Raw genomic sequence first — 17,275 nt, forward strand, 5'->3', positions numbered from 1 at the left:
AGCGTCTGTCTCAAGTGAAACTGAAAGGATGCGTTCCGCGTACGGTTAAAGTCCTTCCCGGAATAGAAAGGGGGGGTTGGATTTTTTTTCCTATCCCTCGTAGGTACGTAGGTTGGCACAAAAGCATAATAGGTGGCCCGGTAAACAGGCAAACAACTTTCCCGCCCGCGTGATGGATGAATGATAAGGTATGGGGAGGCTGACGAGTTGTAGAATAAAGGCGGAGAAAAAAAAACCTGCCGGGATCTGGGATGTCTGGAGATGTATTTTTCTCGTCACCTTCAAAGCGGTAGGCAAACAAACGGACCCCGGTTTGCCGGGTTTCATCCCCTCGGGGAGGATTCAAGCACACACCCTAGCACGAGGAAAGTGTGGTCTCGCAAATGCTCGTACGAACGCTAGTATACGCAAAGCCACAACGATGAACCTGCCCGGATGACAGGCTGCCACTAAACCGGAATTTAATTATCACCTTTCAGTGTCAGTGTGGGTTTTTGGTATTTTTTTTGGGGTAGAAAGAGGTTCTCGAACCTGGTAACCTTGTCTGGGAGTTTGGGAGAATTTAGATCCAAAGGGTATTTGGGTGAAATCGGAAGGTACATAAGTGGCATATGATAGGTGATTTTAATTTGCTATCAAATTGACACACTGTTTTTAAAAATCTTATCTTACCCCAAGACTAACTGACAGACAGACCTGCCTAAAAGCAGCAGGCTTGCTTCGGGTTCTTCTTATAAATTCAACAGCCTTTTAATAGTAATCGTAGTACCTTGACGGTAACAGAGACCAATTAAAACCACATTTCCTCACAGGTGCGTCAAGACTAGGTGGTAGCGGTAGACTAGCGGACTGGGGCAAGGAAATTATTGTTCCTCCGTCCGTTTTGAAGCTCAGTTCCACCTCGTTAGTGATCCTACCTGATGTTGATGATGATGGCGATGATGTATGTTAGTAATACAAATTACACATTTTCCTCTCACATAAAAGGATCCGCATCCTGAATCCTGCATGATGGATCTGCTATCGTTTCTTGTAGCTACTAGACACACAAAACAGAGCAAAGGAGAAAGCACACGACCAGATAATACTGGTACTCATCCTATTCGGAAGCGAACCATATCGAGTGTACTTCCGATAGGTTCGTGCTCGTTGGGAATGTTTCCCCCCCCCCCCCCCCCCCGATCCCCGAAGTAGGTTGCTAAATTTTGCGAACTAACAAGGAACAACTCGCTTCACGAAAGAAAGCAGCATAGCAGATAACAGACAAGAGCGCTTTTTTTGTGAGGATTAGATAGGGATCTTCGGTACGGACGTTATCGGGAGTCCTACTTACTGTTGACTCACTGTCAGTTGCCTGGGAGCCTGCTTTGGGATTGGGATCAAAGAGTCGGGAGGTTGGGACATTGTGCTTCAAATTTGTTTCATGCTTCTGGCTGCTCTCTTAGGCTACCGTCAACGTATGAACGATGACTATCTCAATGATGATGATGATGAAGCAGTTGTATGATGGGGAGGTAGTTATATTTTTGTGGGCCAAAAACCTAGACTCCGGTGGAGTGGCCCACGCTTACCATGACACTGTGCCACTCGTCCCGGTTAAGACCCTCGCCAACGGTGACGCTGGTCGAATGGTTGCCGAACACGTGCACCACCTTCAGCTGACCCTTCTCCACTATCACGTACAGCGCGTACGGGTCGAGCTTCACACCGGCGGGCGTCTTGACGTTGTGATACACGAGCAGCCCGTGCGGCAGGCGCGTCCGAAACTGGAACGATATCTCACGGCAAAGTCTAGCAGGGCGGGAAAGGATGATGGGAGAAAAATTAATTAAGCACAGCATAAGTGTACAAGAGATATGGGTAAGAATGGTGGAGAGGGAGAAAGGCTGAAGGCGGGAAAGGATTTGCCTTGGTCTCACTTTTGTGTTACTTGATCGTTTTCCCTTTTTTTTTCGTTTGTAATTTCCCGCTTGGCAGCTTGTGAGTGAGTGAGGAAGCTTAGCGAAGGTAAGCTAATGCCAGAAGCAATGTGCTCAAGTAGGGATGATGCTCTTTCCGTACCGTACTGTGTGACGGCTTGTGCGATGCCTCATCCGATGGATGGAGTGCAAGCGAAAAAAACAGAACACAAAACAAACTGAAAAGTGTTGGAATTTAGGGAAGGTTTGGGGAAGACATGATGGCAGAGATTTGCATATCCGTAACAGGTGCTACAAGAGTTGCTTCAATTATAAATTAAAAACAAATTATGTAGCTAGATTAATGTAAATAAAGGCAGACATGTATTAGGGTGTGTTCATGGTGAATAATACTGCCTAAAAGTATGCAATGCTTAACAAGAATACAGGCACACTAAACCGTACAGCTTGTAGATTGCATAAATTTAGGAGCCTGTTTAAATCAGTGTGTGGAATCATTTAGCCTAAAAGTAGGCAATGCGCAGCACAAGTCCATGCTTTATCCATATCTGTTATGGTACTTTTTGGTAGCAGATTGCTATATCGTAAGAGTTTGATTTGCATAGTGGAACGAGCTCAAGAAATAGTTAAGCCTAAATGTATGCAATGATCAACAGAAGGCCTTGCTTACTGGAAGAGAAGTATTCTTTTTTACACACAAACTTATTTCAATTTCTATTGGAAAAGGCCAAAAACTGAACCTGAAAGATGTCCATCAAATTGCATAAATTTAGGAGTTTCATGTTCGTAAATAGCTCTATGAATAATTTAGCCTAAAAGCCAACAATTCTAAGCACCAATCCAGCAAAGGAAACGAATTAATATGGAACACCTTAGTATTTCATCGTTAGAAGCTTACTACTATCCTTTTTAATTAAACTGTGTTATCTGCAGCTTAATTTCGCTATCACAGAACAATCCACACAAATCGCTTTCCAGCCGAGGAAATCAATAAAGAAATTGTTCCGCTCTCACACATTTCCCACTACAACACTCAATAAAGTAATCCTGCCGGAGAAGGGGGTGTACACCGTTTGCAAAACCCACCAATCAACCGTAATGCCTTACCGGAGCTGAAAGGTCTGTATGGTTTCGCCGTCCATCTGTATGAAGGTGTTGTTTTTGGCAAACATGAACGTTTTCTCGTAGCCCGTCTCCTTGAACGTTAGCTCGGAACCGCGCAGCTCGTCCGGTACCGGGGCCAGCGTGCTGCTGGACGAATGCAGCGACCAAGCTTCCTGCGTCTGGGTGCGTACGCTCGACGAGGCCGGATCGACGGTGGTCGTCAGCGGGACGGGCGGTTGGGGCGTTTCTGTTGTCGGAAAATGTACAGAGGCATTTCGGTATTAGAATCTTCTTCCGTTTCTCGAAGTTCTCGATCAAACGGTGCGTGGTGGTGGTGATGCCATTTCGTTTGGCTTATCAGTTGTAGGCTTCAATTGTGGTAAGAGCATGCTTTGAAGTAAGCCGAATAATTTCCGACCGACACGCTAGTGGCATTCCCTAATCCACGGTACGGCGCTAGACTCACGTGTTTCATTTGCACACTGCTGCATGCACTGTTCGTACGTTTCGAAATTGTTCTGCAGATTGCCACCGCATCCGCCCCAGATGAACTGCGTACAGTTGTTGATCGTCTGCTCGAACCGGTACCGATAGTCGAACGTTTGGCACTGACCCGGCTCACCCGGTCCGGTACATTTCGCTGGCGAGACCGAGAGGACAGAAGAAAATATATCATTTTCAGGCTTCGGGAACGCAATGTGGAAGTTTGCACACTTACGGTAGACTATTTCCTTCGGTGGTTCCGCATTGGTCGGTATGGCAAGGACGCACGGTCCGATCCCGAACTGGGCGACCGGGCAGCCGGTGAAGGTGAGGTAAATTGTAAGCAATACTGATGCGGCATGATAGGTCATTATTTTACCCGGGCAAGCTGCTGATGCTTTCTGGGAGGTTGGGAAAAATAGAAATAGCAAAATGGGAAAAAATGGCACCGTTGAGAAAATACTGCTCGATCGTTTGCTTCGTTGGCTTGGAGTAAGGAATTCTCGGTACAAATTACGGTTATGGCTGATGGAACGACACCAGTTTGGGTCGGGACGTTAGGATGTGTTTTTTTCCCCGTTTGGGTGGTTAAAAATAACGGTCACGTGTAGGTGGGAGCTTTCGCAGGAGCTGTGTAAGCTTATGACATGGGAGTATGTTTATGGTGTGTCGGGAAGAATATTTAATGATAGAGTGATTTTGATCGTTTTCAAGCTGTTGTTGCTGCACGTTTAGTGCTTTCATATTTTGACAAAATTATAAGCAATCTTTTATATCTGGTAAGTATACAATTTTTAATTATGTTTTACTTAATATGTTACAATAATTTGATGTAAATTAAAGTGACTGTATGACTGTATTACTGGTTGCTTCGTATAGTCCAGTAAAGAAGACACAGTTAATATTTGTTCGTGCTGTAAAAAAATAATTTGTCTCTCATTTATTACTGGTTAAAATTCTGAAACATTTCATCAATTAAGAATGAAAAATGCTCTGAAACAAAAGCTTATTGATTTACTTCAATCAAATTAATTTCAAAATAAAATTGAGGCCTGTTCTTTATTGCTCTCGTGTACGGCCAATTGTTCCTTTATTTACTATCGTCGTCTCTGATTTTGATGCATGACTTAAATAAAACTGGCTCATTTTTCTTGCCAGGAAGAAATCATGATTGCAGCTGATCACATTCGGTGGAGGTGCCCAGTACCTTAGTCGCCAGGTGGAGTGGAGGCGCCCAGTACCTGAGGTTGAAAAGGAATGTCATGCTAATGTTACCATAATTTGCTCACCATTCCGCTGTGCTGTTTTACTCGGGACACAAACATACACTGACACACACACACAAACTCATACTGCTCATCTACCGAGCTTCGATCGTGCCTTGAACGATGGCGAACGATGGTGTGAAGTGAAAAGATGAAAATCTCATAAATCTTCCCATTTTCCTTTAGCAGCCGTTTGAAGGATCAACGGCGGACGCGTGTGAAAGTATAACTGCTGCCACTTCAGTTATTAAGAAAGCTCATTACTCCACTCTCCACTGGTCGGGTGTGAGTGTAAGTGTGTGAGAAAAAGATTACAAAATAGGATAAGGATGACGTACTGAATGAACCTGCCTTCGCCGCCGGCGATGATTTATCCGTGCACGGAAATGGAAATAGGGAATAATGATAAACGTTGGCATGAAGGAACGAGCGTGAAATCGGTTCAATTGTTTTTCTTTTGTCTGGGCGCTTAGAACCTTAAATCAATATTCCTTTGTCTAGGAGAAAATGTGCTTTTTGTCCTCATTTTCGTTCAATAGTAGGGCTGCGGTAAACTCGCCTAGCCTTTAAATATTTGCTTTCAATCGACACGCAGTAGAACCACAATCTATTTAGTTTATACTACGAGGAATAAGCAAACTATTTACGACACCCGTATTTAATTGTTTCCTATTAAAATTATCAAATTTTCAGAAAACACTTTGCCGACGCGGTCACTAGTCTTTCCATCCGCTTTCCAAAAACCAGGACCGCAATAAAAAAAAAAAAACAGGATGGTAGTTGGCAATTTCCACAACCAGATCTGCTTTCTCGCAAACTTTCCTGGTTCCTGTTAAAAGATTATCAAACTACAAGCACAACACTCACCGGCCAGTGGTGCTACAGAATAAATCCGGGTTGCCGAGTACGCCAAACAAGCCGACAAAAAAAAAGTTCGTCGAAAAAGTTTTTTTTTCTTTCTCTCTCTCCAATGCACAACCTGTTTGAATCACAGGGGGTAATTAGCGTGCAGTGGTCATTGGAAGGGCTTTAGGGAGCAGAGTTGTTTTTCGTTTTGTTTTGTGGATGGAACAAACAAATGCCACGAGCGGTGGCACCTCGCGCTGAAAGGTGGTGGTTTTGGCGGGCATTAATGAGCTGCTTTTACGATGCTGTAATACTGCGGCGGCTCCGTGCTAGGGTGAGACTGCGGGCACGGGAGCGAGAACGTGTTTGTGGCGATAAGATAAGCGAACGGGGTCAGCCAGCAGTTGGGTTTACGTGCGAATGTATAACTGCTCGTCCCGTATGGGTGCATGTTTTGGTGGACAGTTTGGTGTAAAAAAATACATTTGGTTTCATTTTCTTCAAGAGTGCTTTAACTTGTAAATGTTTATTTAAGAGTTCTACAAGGAATAGAGAAGAACAAAGACGAAGAAGAACAAGTTAAAGAATTAACTTTGAAGGAACTTGTACAGAAAAAGCTAGAAAAACTTTTGAACCTTTCAAAGTCACACAATACGTAAAGGTACATTTGGGAGTTCAAAAACTTTATGCAAAAAATGTTTTTCCAAGTAGGATTTTTGGAGCTACCAGTATAATGTGACCAGACCGTTCATGTGGAATAAAAAAAGGAATTTTTGAAGAGTTCAACACCCAATGTTGCCTTTTTTTTCATTTTTGGACTCACAGCTGTTCAGCTTATATACATAAGCATCAAGTGGTGCATATGTTTGTTTGTTTGTAGAGTTTAAAGAGACTTTGGGTCTCTTGGACCTCTTTCGTCTCTAAAAAGGGGAAGATGCCAACGACACATGGTTTTCCCAAGTGGTCACCCACCTAAGTACTAGCCATGCTCGATGTTGCTTAACTTCGGTGATCGGACGAGAACCGGTGTGTTCAACATGGTATGGTCGTTGACAAGTGGTGCATATGTATCCTATTAAAGTACTCCAGTTAACGACCTATATTGATCTTATCCTATAATTGGGTGGTTGGGTGGCCGTGGCGGTAACGGCACCGGTCTTTACACGGCAGGACCGGGGTTCAAATCCCACCCAGACCGCATCCCCGTACGCAGGGCTGACTACTTTGCTGCGGGTAAAATCAAGTCACAGAAAGCCAGAAATGGCAGGCCGAGACCTCTCGAGGTTGTAGAGCCAATGAAGAAGAAGATATTAATCTTATTCTACACATTATCATACTACTTCAAATTCACATTTATTTCTGAGCTGATCAATCCAATTTTTGTAGGACTCATACATATAGATAAAACTCACCGCTGAAGTCAGCATATTTTAAAGAATAAAAAGCTCTAAAATTGTAACAAAAAAATCCCAAAAATAAGTGTAAATCTTTCCAAATTTACAGTAGCAACATATCGCCCCCCGTGACTATATTTGAATCATTTTGAGACTTTCGACAACGAACCTTCATAGAAAGAGAGGTCGCTAGCTGACAGGATTCTTATAAGAGATCTAGTGAAGAAGATTCTCTTTGCAAAACTCAAATAATATTTTATCAACACTTTTTAAATGTGTTAATACGGCGTCAAGCCGTCTTACTAGAAATATAAATAAATAAAACTTTTTAAAAGCAGGAAGCAAATAATTAAATCTGAGAATATTTATCTATTCCTAGAGTTAATTAGCTTACACCCGTCACTACCAAGAAAATATAACTCCCAAATTCCTATTATCTCCTCCATCCGTTAGTTCGCTACCCGAAAAAGCACAGCTGCTTAGTTTATCATCCATAATTAAGTCAACCATCGTACGTTACTCTTACTCTATTTTATCTTTCAAGCTACAAGCTTTCTAAAAATTCTTGGAAAGACCTCTCCCGACAGCTTTTTCCATTGTGCATATACCAAAAACAAACCACGTCCATTTCCCCAACCAACGAATAAGAATGCATCTCGGGCAATTCCCGTAACGCTCCAGCAAAACTGAATCATACTTGAATTATTATATTACCGGCCGATGCCGTGCTGGACCGGGGCTTTGAAACTGGAGACAGCCACTGTAAGTGATACATTTTATCCTACCAACGCGAACCTCAACCCTGGAGAGGGACACACATACACATTTACCGCTCGCACAAAAAAAACTACCTCGAGCCAGCGCAGAAGTCACTCAGAAACCGATGGTCGAAAGGTCGGGCGTTGTTTACTTCCTACGGGCAAAAGCTGTGAGTGCATCCGGCATCCTCCAAAAACCCGACGCACCGGTCAGTCAGTTTGTCAGCCCGTAGGACGGACGGACCGGACCGGATGGGACAGGAAGCTTCAACATGGATGGCACGTTCCGTCCGACGTACTGACCACACGACGATCTGGTTCATATTTGCCAGCTTTTGTTGTGCTGTTTGCCGATTTGGGGTTGGGGTTTTTTTTTTTTGGCTGGAGGACGGATTTTCCTCCTCTGTGTATGGTGTGTGTTTGGACCAAACGAGAAACGTCAACTGACTGGAATGCAAGTGGTAGCATATTTCAAACCCCGGCACCATTACGTGCCTAGTGAATGGTACAGATTTTTACCGGACAAAGCGACTAGGTTCTGACGGGGGTTGTCCGGGATAAGACATCACACAATATAACCTAGTTTGGGGAAGGTTAAGGAGCGTTCGGTGTGATTTTTTGTATGGTCCGGCCTCGTTCCCTCTCTCTCTCTATCTCTCTCTCTCTATTTTTCTCTCTAGTCTCACTGATATGCCTAAGAATCCTGGATGCGTTTTGTATAAAATTTCTCCATAAGAGGGCCCAACCAACCCGCCAGGCCATCGTAGAGCTGCCATTGTGAGGTTCAGTTAAAGGGGAAAGTATGGTAGAATTTATGGCCGCCAAGGTATTCGTATTCTTTACATACGGTTCCGCATTGCGGGCGATGTGTTTTGCAAACAGGCCTCCAACCTCCGTGCAGCGGTGGTAGCGAGTGTCACTAAATTCTTCTGAAATGACCCACCAGACACACTAGGAGTCTGGGATGGTGGATGATGTGATTATGCAGCCCGGCAGCCCGACACTCGATTGACTGGTGCAAGTCGAGTTCGGGAGAATGGAAAGTGACACGTCTAATGTCATCGTGCCGGGCGTAGGGAATTCCCACTGCACAAAGCGGAATGCAATTCCTGTCCGGACAATGCCGGAGAAACGAGAACGACGACGACGATGATGATGATGATGAGATTATGTTTCCGACACTGCCACCCCGTGGAGACCATTTTGGGGAGTGTGGAGGCGTGGGGAAGAAAATTAAATAGAAATTCATGCACCGTCTAGCACTGTCTCGACATTTCGTTGACACGAGTTGATCATAATACGGAGGCGCTCGGTATCAATGGACAGATGGATACATTTTGCATCAATCGGCATCGTTAATACAGTTCAGTTTTTCGTCCAGCCCAGCCGGCCCTGGTTCGTCTTTTGCAGCAACGGATGGCTGGTCGGCACTGATATTTCGGTGTTCATTTACACTCCGGTGAACGATAAATCACAGCCGGTCGTATCAGGTGTACGAGTGCAGTTCGGAGAAGATAACTTTTCGTGCGGCTATCGTCGGATGGTGAGCACAGAACGTGGTATTATATTGGACCCATAATAATAGACGGTAAATTGGGGAGCTCTTTACTATCAGAAATGAAGGTGCTGTATGCCGGTTCTGCACGAGAAGGAAATGAGAGTTGCATTGAACTGGAACTTTTGTTTAATGCTTGATGTTTTGTGAGACGTTCAATTGGCAAATCGATTTTCCAAAGGTTGATATAGGTCATGCCATAATTGTCTTTCATTGTGATTCTTATAACTTGATGTGTTTTGTTTTATTAGGTAGATTGATTGTCCTCATACCTGACACTGTCTTAGAAAAAATTATATCTCTTCTTTGTATAAATATGTATATATATATATATATATATATATATATATATATATATATATATATATATATATATATATATATATATAATTTTAAAGCATCTTGTTTTTGTTAAACAAACTTTACACTAGGTTTGGTTTATTTGAAATTGCAATATTTTTTTTATAAATTTACAGATTTCAGTTTGTTCAATGTATGTTTTAATTCAATAAGTTCAATAAGTAAGATAATAATTTTTTTTTTCCTTTTGGCTTAACGACTTGGCAGGTCATACTGACTTACTAAGTCTGATGGCTTAATAGACTTTCAAATTCTATGTATCAGTCTATACGATATATGAATTCAATTTCATTTCTTTATTTCTTCATTTATTTATGTAATTATATATTTAAATACCAATTAATTTACACATTTATTTTTCAATTAGATTGTTTATTTACTGATTTATGTATTTATTTACTTTTTTGTTATCTTTTTATTTGATTACTTAACTGTTTTTTCATTAGTTTTGTATTTTTTTTATACATGTGTTGCATTTCAATTCTATATTTTTCCCTTATTTTCAAGTGTAGAATGCATACAGTTTAAAATTTATCGAACAAAACACGATTTATCGAGCAAAACGAATAAATCCAATCAAGGCACAAATTACTGATTATTCCTTTTCTTCCTTCCTTCTAGCACAGTACTCGGCCCTGTCTACTGATTGTTAAGTTACTGATAATTTAAAATAAAATTTTCAAACTAGCTACGAAGTTTAATACTATGATTCTTTGTCGTAAGAATAGTTCTAAGCACACAAAATGTTTAAAAGCTTCAACCGTTGGCTAATGTATTTCGAAAACATGGTAAAGCTTTTTAATTAAAACAGCTCAACTGTACGTCCGAATGCAGCCATTTGGAAGTAATTTTTCCCCATTAGCGTTTTTGTCATGTTGCTATTTGTAACTGACACCGACTGTACGCAGGAAATTAAAACCCAAAATCTGGCAAACTGTTAAACTGGACAGTGACAGGTTTTTAGCTGGTCAGAGCTATATTAGTAACCAATGCAACAAAAAAAAAAAAAAAAAAAAAAAAAAACGAACGAAATACCCCGCGTGAAATCAAACTTCGGCGCCAACCCTCGAAAGCACACGTTCGATAAACCCATCACGTACACGGTACGGTGATATGCCAGCGCGAGAACAATGCCATCGCCTTGCATTGTATTTCTATTTATCTCTCCGCTCGACTGACACCGATCCTGTCCGTGAAAGCGAGCGCATTAATTGACTGAAAGAGCCACGTGCTGCCGGGTCGGGCTGCTGCGACGGGCCAGACGGTCCCGTCCAGGGATTCTGGTCCTTAGCGCAAAACTTTGACAGCTCCATTGCTACTTCATTCGCTGGTGGTGGTATCGTGTATTTTTTTTTTGTTCGTTTTGCTGGTCCGCTGGATTACGACAATTCAACACAATCAAACAACAAGTGCGTGCTTTGTGTCGAACTGCCCGGATCGTGGAGGCGAATTTTGGGTGGTGGGAAAAAATGGTGGCAAGCACAAATCTGGACAGCTCCACATACCAGCATCGCTGGGTCGGACATGCCAAACTTCTCAAGTGCGCTGGCGGATCCCTTTGGCTCGGTATGTTTCTATCGCATGTGTTGCATTGTTTTAGTTTGTTTTTGTAGCGTCCGGGAACTACTACTGGGGCGATTGGTGGAGCAGATAAATCAGTTTAAGTCTGTCTGTCTGAAAGCGGAGTTGAGTTTACTTTTTTCTACACCGTTGCTGATGGTTCTGTTGTTTAGCCGGCCACACACACACACACACACACACACACACTCGTGAACACTCTCCGTTGGTTGGAAAAGATAAATATTTGTAATTGATTTATTCCCTCCATTTGGGTTCGCTTCTTGGGGGATCGTGCTACCAACCCGATGAACCCTTTCGGCGTAGCTGAATGATGAATTTCGGGAGCTTGATCTTTCTCGTCTTGCCGTGGCTGTCGATTTCTTTTGGGGATGTATTTTTTCTCTTCTCTTCTCACAGCTTTGTATCAGGAATGTTTTCCAACGTGATTCAAACCGCGCGTAGCTGCGGGCTTGTCTAAAGCAGACGAAGACGTTGCCTGCGTGACTTGTCCGGGAAGAATGTTGCTGAAAAATCAGCTTCCTTCCAACGTACCAGCTGGTGCGTAAAAGTGGAAACTTTTCACAAAGCTTGTGCTTGCGGGACGTGATCGTAATAAATTGGTTATCAGATTTGCCAAGGGGACAGTTATATTTTTTTGTTCGTGAAGTTGTTTGAAAAGGGCTTTTTTGATAGTTTTCATTTTATTTTTGGCTTATTTTTAAACATATTTTAATGCTTTTTAATTTTAAACGATTTTTCTTGAAAATGACTATGTATTCAAGATCGTTTTTCCAACAAATTAAATCAAATGTTGCTAAAAAAACAAGTCATTTTATTGAAAATTGGCATAATGACCTACAGAGCGGTTACGGAAAGCTCAATTATGTATAACGTAAGGAGGTCTTATTCTATTCTCCGTCACTGTAAGTCAATTTCGGAACCTTGTCTTAATTCGTCCTATTCGAAGAAATGTTTGGTAAGATTTGAATAATTCTTTCTCGAATTAAGGATCCTGACGGTGGCGAGCTGAAACAGTTTCAGGAGATCGCTATGCTAATCCTGGTCTATGCTGTCGAACAGGTAAACCCTTTGGATAAGCTTTAAGACCTCATTGTCAAGATATGACCTAGGATGCTAAATGCTTAAGTTTAGTTATAAGATATTTCGAAGACATATCGTCCCGTGACATAGGAGGAACGAGTGCTCAGCAGACTAGCTGCGATATTAGATCGGCAGACGACTACGCTAGACCGTGAGTGGTATCGACAACTTCTGCAGCAGATTAAGGGTAGTGTCTGTAACGCCAATTTTCTTTAAAATTGATAAGCCAAAAATGCTCTATGATTGCCCTTTTTATGAAAATTACAGCAATCCAAATCGGTAACGAAAGCTCGCTTTCGGACCGATTTTAACCCGTTTTATTTATACTGCTACCGATAAGCTAATTCAATCGACTCCATTACGCCTTTTCCCCGCAATTAAGTTTCACGGCAAGTACCAGTACGGTCACGGAGCACCGTGACGATTTTTCAGTACGCAAATCTGGCTCTAGTTTTCCGGTGGGCAAATATTTACAATCCACCAGTGCGCCACTTGCGCCTAATTGATATGATTATCGGTGATTCAAATCGGTTCGCTGAAGTATCGAGCTTTTCCGGGAAGCTTTATAGGTTTTGGCCGGGCGATATAAACCGGGCCCCATCACACATGGGTTGGTGTGTCCCCCACCCCCCTCTTTTTTGGCGAAGGCACGTTCGGGACGCCTAAGCACACCATGTCACCATATTGCTCATTTGGATGCAACGCCGTGCGTATGGGTGGATTGGTTCGCTTGATCAACCATTCAACCGGTAGCCCACGAGCCCACCGAGATATAGAATCCCATCCATTCGCAGAGCCCGTTGAATAATTAATTCCGATAAATATCCGGTGAAATACGGTCGGGATTTGCGGGTTGGTGGGGGCGGTGTGGCTGTGTCCGCCGAGTGCGCACAAAACAAATTGATAATCTCCCACCACACCCGGTGGACCCGGTGTTGCGTGGATTTCATAAATTATGCCCGGTTTTGCTTGTAAGTCTCGGACGGGGCCGGGGTATAATCGGCATAATTACAGCTACCCGTGCAACCCGTGTACCGCGTACCCGTCGGCGGGCTCTAATTTCTAAAATATTATCCTGTAACCCAACCAGGCTCACCAGCACAACAAATGCAACAAAACCCGATGTGTCCCCCCCCCCCCCCGCCGATGTTTCGATTGTGGGATCGGAACAAACGCACTCCGGTATCATTTTCATAAATTTTCCGGGAAGGCTTCATCTGCGTGGCGTGACCGTGTGGTGAAGCCTTGTTTTGGGGCTGGTCACCTGGACGAAAACCGGTTGGGCATGGAGTGAAATTTTTGGGTAGGCTTTCTCCGGATCACTAATTACTACAAATCCCAATTTATCGGTTACTGAGCGAAAACTTCATATAGATCGGATCGGTCCGCAAAGGTCCTTGGGCCGGGCGAGGATCGTTTGATAGCGAGCGAGACAGTGGTGCTTTGTGTGTGCCGTAAAACCCGCACGCAAAACTTAATCATGCATATTAACGAATGTGACCGCCAGGAAACGGACAGCCCTTGGCTATTCCTATGGCTTGTGTAGTGTTTTGCATGTTTTTCGAATCGCATTATGATGCGAGCGAGGTTCGATTTCAAAGCTACTTAGCCGAGCGGATGTGGAATCGGGATACATAGGAGATATCCGATAGCGTAAGCTTCAAGCGTTTTGATATATTATTTTTCATAATGATGGTTTTTTGAATATTTATTTAATAATTTAGGCAGTTTTCGCCTTTTATTTATTTGTATTTGTAATATGACGGCTTGACGTCGTATTGTCAACATCGCATGTGCTGACGGTTATATGTTCACAAACATTGGCAAGACATTTCCTCCCTGTTATTTTGCTTCATCCCGGGCAAGCATGCTGTCATTGCCATAGATTTATTTTGTTTCAGTATTTGTTTAAGGTTTTTAAAGCCGCACTCATTTTATCACAACACTCAGTTCAGTAGTCTTATACGCCTCTGTGACAATGAAAATGTTCAGCAGGATATCTGTCCCCGTACGTCGATACAATGATGAGCTCCACCAGCAGTACGGTGATCTCATCATCGTGCAGCGAATTAGACTTGGCCAGGCTCCGGCAGGCAGATCATGTAATGATAATGGCATGAGAAATCTAATAAAGACTTTAAAGGCTCTTCTCATGGACAGATGAAGCGTGCTAGGTCCGATGAGAGATGACTAGAATGTTGGCTTAATAGATGCCGACGCTGCACCGCACAAGATATCAAAGATTTGTGAACCAGACTTAAATCCTCATGAGAGCATGTAATTAGAAAGCTCTTCTTCTTCATTGGCACTATAAGTTCTGAATGCTTTGTCCTGCGAAAGTGGTCTGGATGGAAATAAATTCCTGGTCCTGCCGTGTGAGGATTCGGTGCCGCTATCGCATGGACCAATTTAAGTAAAAAGCCCACTTATTACCTATCTTTACGGAGCTTAATTGAGAATTCTCCAAAATTCAGTTAGTAGGCAGCTTCAAAATTCCCAAGCCTTTGCCTGGTAGAATTGACGCTCAATATTTTTAAATCCAAACTTGTGTCTCATAAGAGCATGCTCCAAATTTAAAGTCCAGTCAATTTAGTGTGTCCTGGGAAAAGACACAAGTATTTCAATATTCAAATAGCTAGCAATAGAACTAAGTCGATAGAACTTATCCAAAGCACTGTGAAAAGCACAATGTTGAATAGTTGTAATATTCCTGACACATCCTTGGCAGCTTCTCCAACATTCCTGTAAGTAAGCTTCAGAATTCTAATACCAATTGTGCATAGTGCATTCCCAAGGAACAACACACCAGATACAGCTAAACCCATTTCCGAGAATTCCTCTAAATTCATATAAATTCGTCCACCTCTTGATCAATGTTTACCTTTAATCCTGGATGCAATTTCCCGACGGATGTTTAGTACGTACCGCCAACGTACTACTAAACGCAGCACTACTAAAGCGTTCGAATTGTACACGACAGTATATTCACGACAACTGTTCACAACTGCTTCACTGCTCGATTGCTTTTGATGGCCGTTGGTAATTTGTCACATTGTATCCACCGTAGATCGCTGCAAAGATATTAGCAACAGACCCCCCCCTTTCCTGTTAGCAACACTTTATCCAAACACCCAAAAAGCTGTGAGGTTTTTAAATATATTATCAATTAATGCACACACACACACACACAAAGCACATAAAGAGCAAACACTTGTTTGTGCTCTTGTTGTCGCCTGGCGAACAGTAATCACACATATCCTTCGCTTGTTGGTTCAGACAGACACACCAACAACACCGGCACTGATTAACTGGATGACACTAAACCACACTGTCGTTGTGCGATAAAACCGGATGTGAGCACTGGTCATTCAACTGGTGCTGGACGTTGGCTAAGGGAACTGAGAGACTATTTTCCGCCTCTCGCTACACTCGTTTCTTGCTTTATGGCACTTATTGCGCCAGTGAAGTTGTCACACGGACGGGCATAGATGAGCTGGTCGGGGTATTTTTTTGCGTTTTCGTTTGGTTTTATATTGCCTAGACACTTTTGCACAACCGTTGACGTTTATAACTTCACCTCCACAGGCTTCGTGGAAATGGATGTGGAAAAAGGACGATAAAAGATGCAAAGCTTTTATTGCCTTTACTCTTTCTCTGCCTTTGTTGATGGTATCACACACTTAGGGCCACACAGTATCACAATTCAAATCACTTGTTCGATTGCTGGAGCTACTCCTTTTAGTTGCTTCTCCTTGGCTTGATATGGTGGGGTATTCACGCTAGATTTTATTGGCTTTAATATCACATCCCATTAGCAGCTCAGGATGACTTTCCTTTGTTATGCTTCTTCTTTCCATATCCTCTTCACATTTTAACAGATTCTTTAACGCATCACTTCACTGTTGAGAATGATTTTCCGTAGTATAAACTCCACTCGCTTTGCTACCGAAGCCACCTCATCGTTTCCTCAGCATCGCAACTGCCCCACACTAGAGGTACACTAAGCGCACTGCACCCTACGACACTGTCTCACACGCACCGGTCAGCATTCAGCAAGACAACGATCTGGAGCGAGGTTACATTCCGATCGCGATTCACCACACAGACAGACCGACAGACACTGAGACCGGACCGGTCGCACACCGGCCGCAACACCGCGAGATCGCGAGACGATCCCGGCCGGACGGATAATTGAATGATGAGCTGCTCTGACTTCAATTTAAACTCATCACGCGTAAGAAGCTCTCTTTCGGATGCTTCGAGAAGATCACCTCCAACCATGGGGGGGTTTCTGATGGATTCTTGGCCGCACGTTTAAGTGTTAGGGTTTAAGGTTGCAAACGGTAGAGTTGGCGTGCAGGACGGGTTTGAAACGGTCAGTGATATACTGATTTGGAAGTTATAAAAGAGCTGCTCTTTGTGACGCACTACGTCGCATTTAGCCCGTTGTGTGAAAGGAGTTTGGTTGAGTGTTGGTGGCTTAAGTAGAAAATCGTAGTAATGGGATTCGTTCCAAGTTGATCAGTATGGAAGGAATGCTTTTAGCTTTTTCTTTTGCAATTTTTATGTATTTTTATCCGTTTTTCAATTTATAAAATGGGGTTTTTCGTGTAAACTCATGTAATAAAAGTTACTTTTAAATACAGAACATGATTAGCAATTTCAAAATGTGATTTTCATTCTTTGCTATCTCCAACTATCCTTACATTGCAGTCCAGCGAAAATGAGGTCTCACAAACAGAAATTTCCCTCTCCGTTTCTAATGACCAATAGAAGCCTGCCATTTTCTTTTACAAATCCAGCCAAACTTACCGAAGCGCCGGTGCACGGTAATTGAAATGCAATAAAAAGGCAAACGATACGACAGGCGAACCTGATTCCGTCCGGTTCACCTTCCAGAGCGTTGTTTCCACTATCGATGTACCAAAAA

The 17,275-nt window shown here is 42.8% G+C and overlaps 1 protein-coding gene and 1 non-coding gene across 10 annotated transcripts in view; both read right to left on the reverse strand.

The window, feature by feature from the left end:
- The window catches only part of LOC118511268 (contactin-associated protein-like 2), a 42,378-nt gene that overhangs the window by 14,377 nt on the left and 10,726 nt on the right, over positions 1–17,275 (reverse strand). For 6 of the 9 annotated variants that reach the window (XM_036054153.1, XM_036054151.1, XM_036054144.1 and 3 more), the window contains exons 2-6: positions 15,227–15,416; positions 3,742–3,907; positions 3,490–3,663; positions 3,027–3,270; positions 1,572–1,791 (exon numbers count right to left, since the gene is read on the reverse strand). In XM_036054153.1, coding sequence (XP_035910046.1) covers positions 1,572–1,791; positions 3,027–3,270; positions 3,490–3,663; positions 3,742–3,877 — 774 coding nt within the window. In that variant the 5' untranslated portion in view covers positions 3,878–3,907; positions 15,227–15,416. Of the gene's footprint in view, positions 1–1,571; positions 1,792–3,026; positions 3,271–3,489; positions 3,664–3,741; positions 3,908–15,226; positions 15,432–16,300; positions 16,321–16,384; positions 16,514–17,275 lie in introns of those variants that run through there. The other 3 variants (XM_036054145.1, XM_036054147.1, XM_036054150.1) reach the window with 3 other exon arrangements.
- On the reverse strand, positions 6,553–6,671 carry LOC118514895. Its single transcript, XR_004906871.1, has one exon. It is a non-coding gene; the product is annotated as a 5S ribosomal RNA (ribosomal RNA).

This window comes from Anopheles stephensi, chromosome 3 (assembly GCF_013141755.1).
Source record: "Anopheles stephensi strain Indian chromosome 3, UCI_ANSTEP_V1.0, whole genome shotgun sequence".
NCBI lineage: Eukaryota > Metazoa > Arthropoda > Insecta > Diptera > Culicidae > Anopheles > Anopheles stephensi.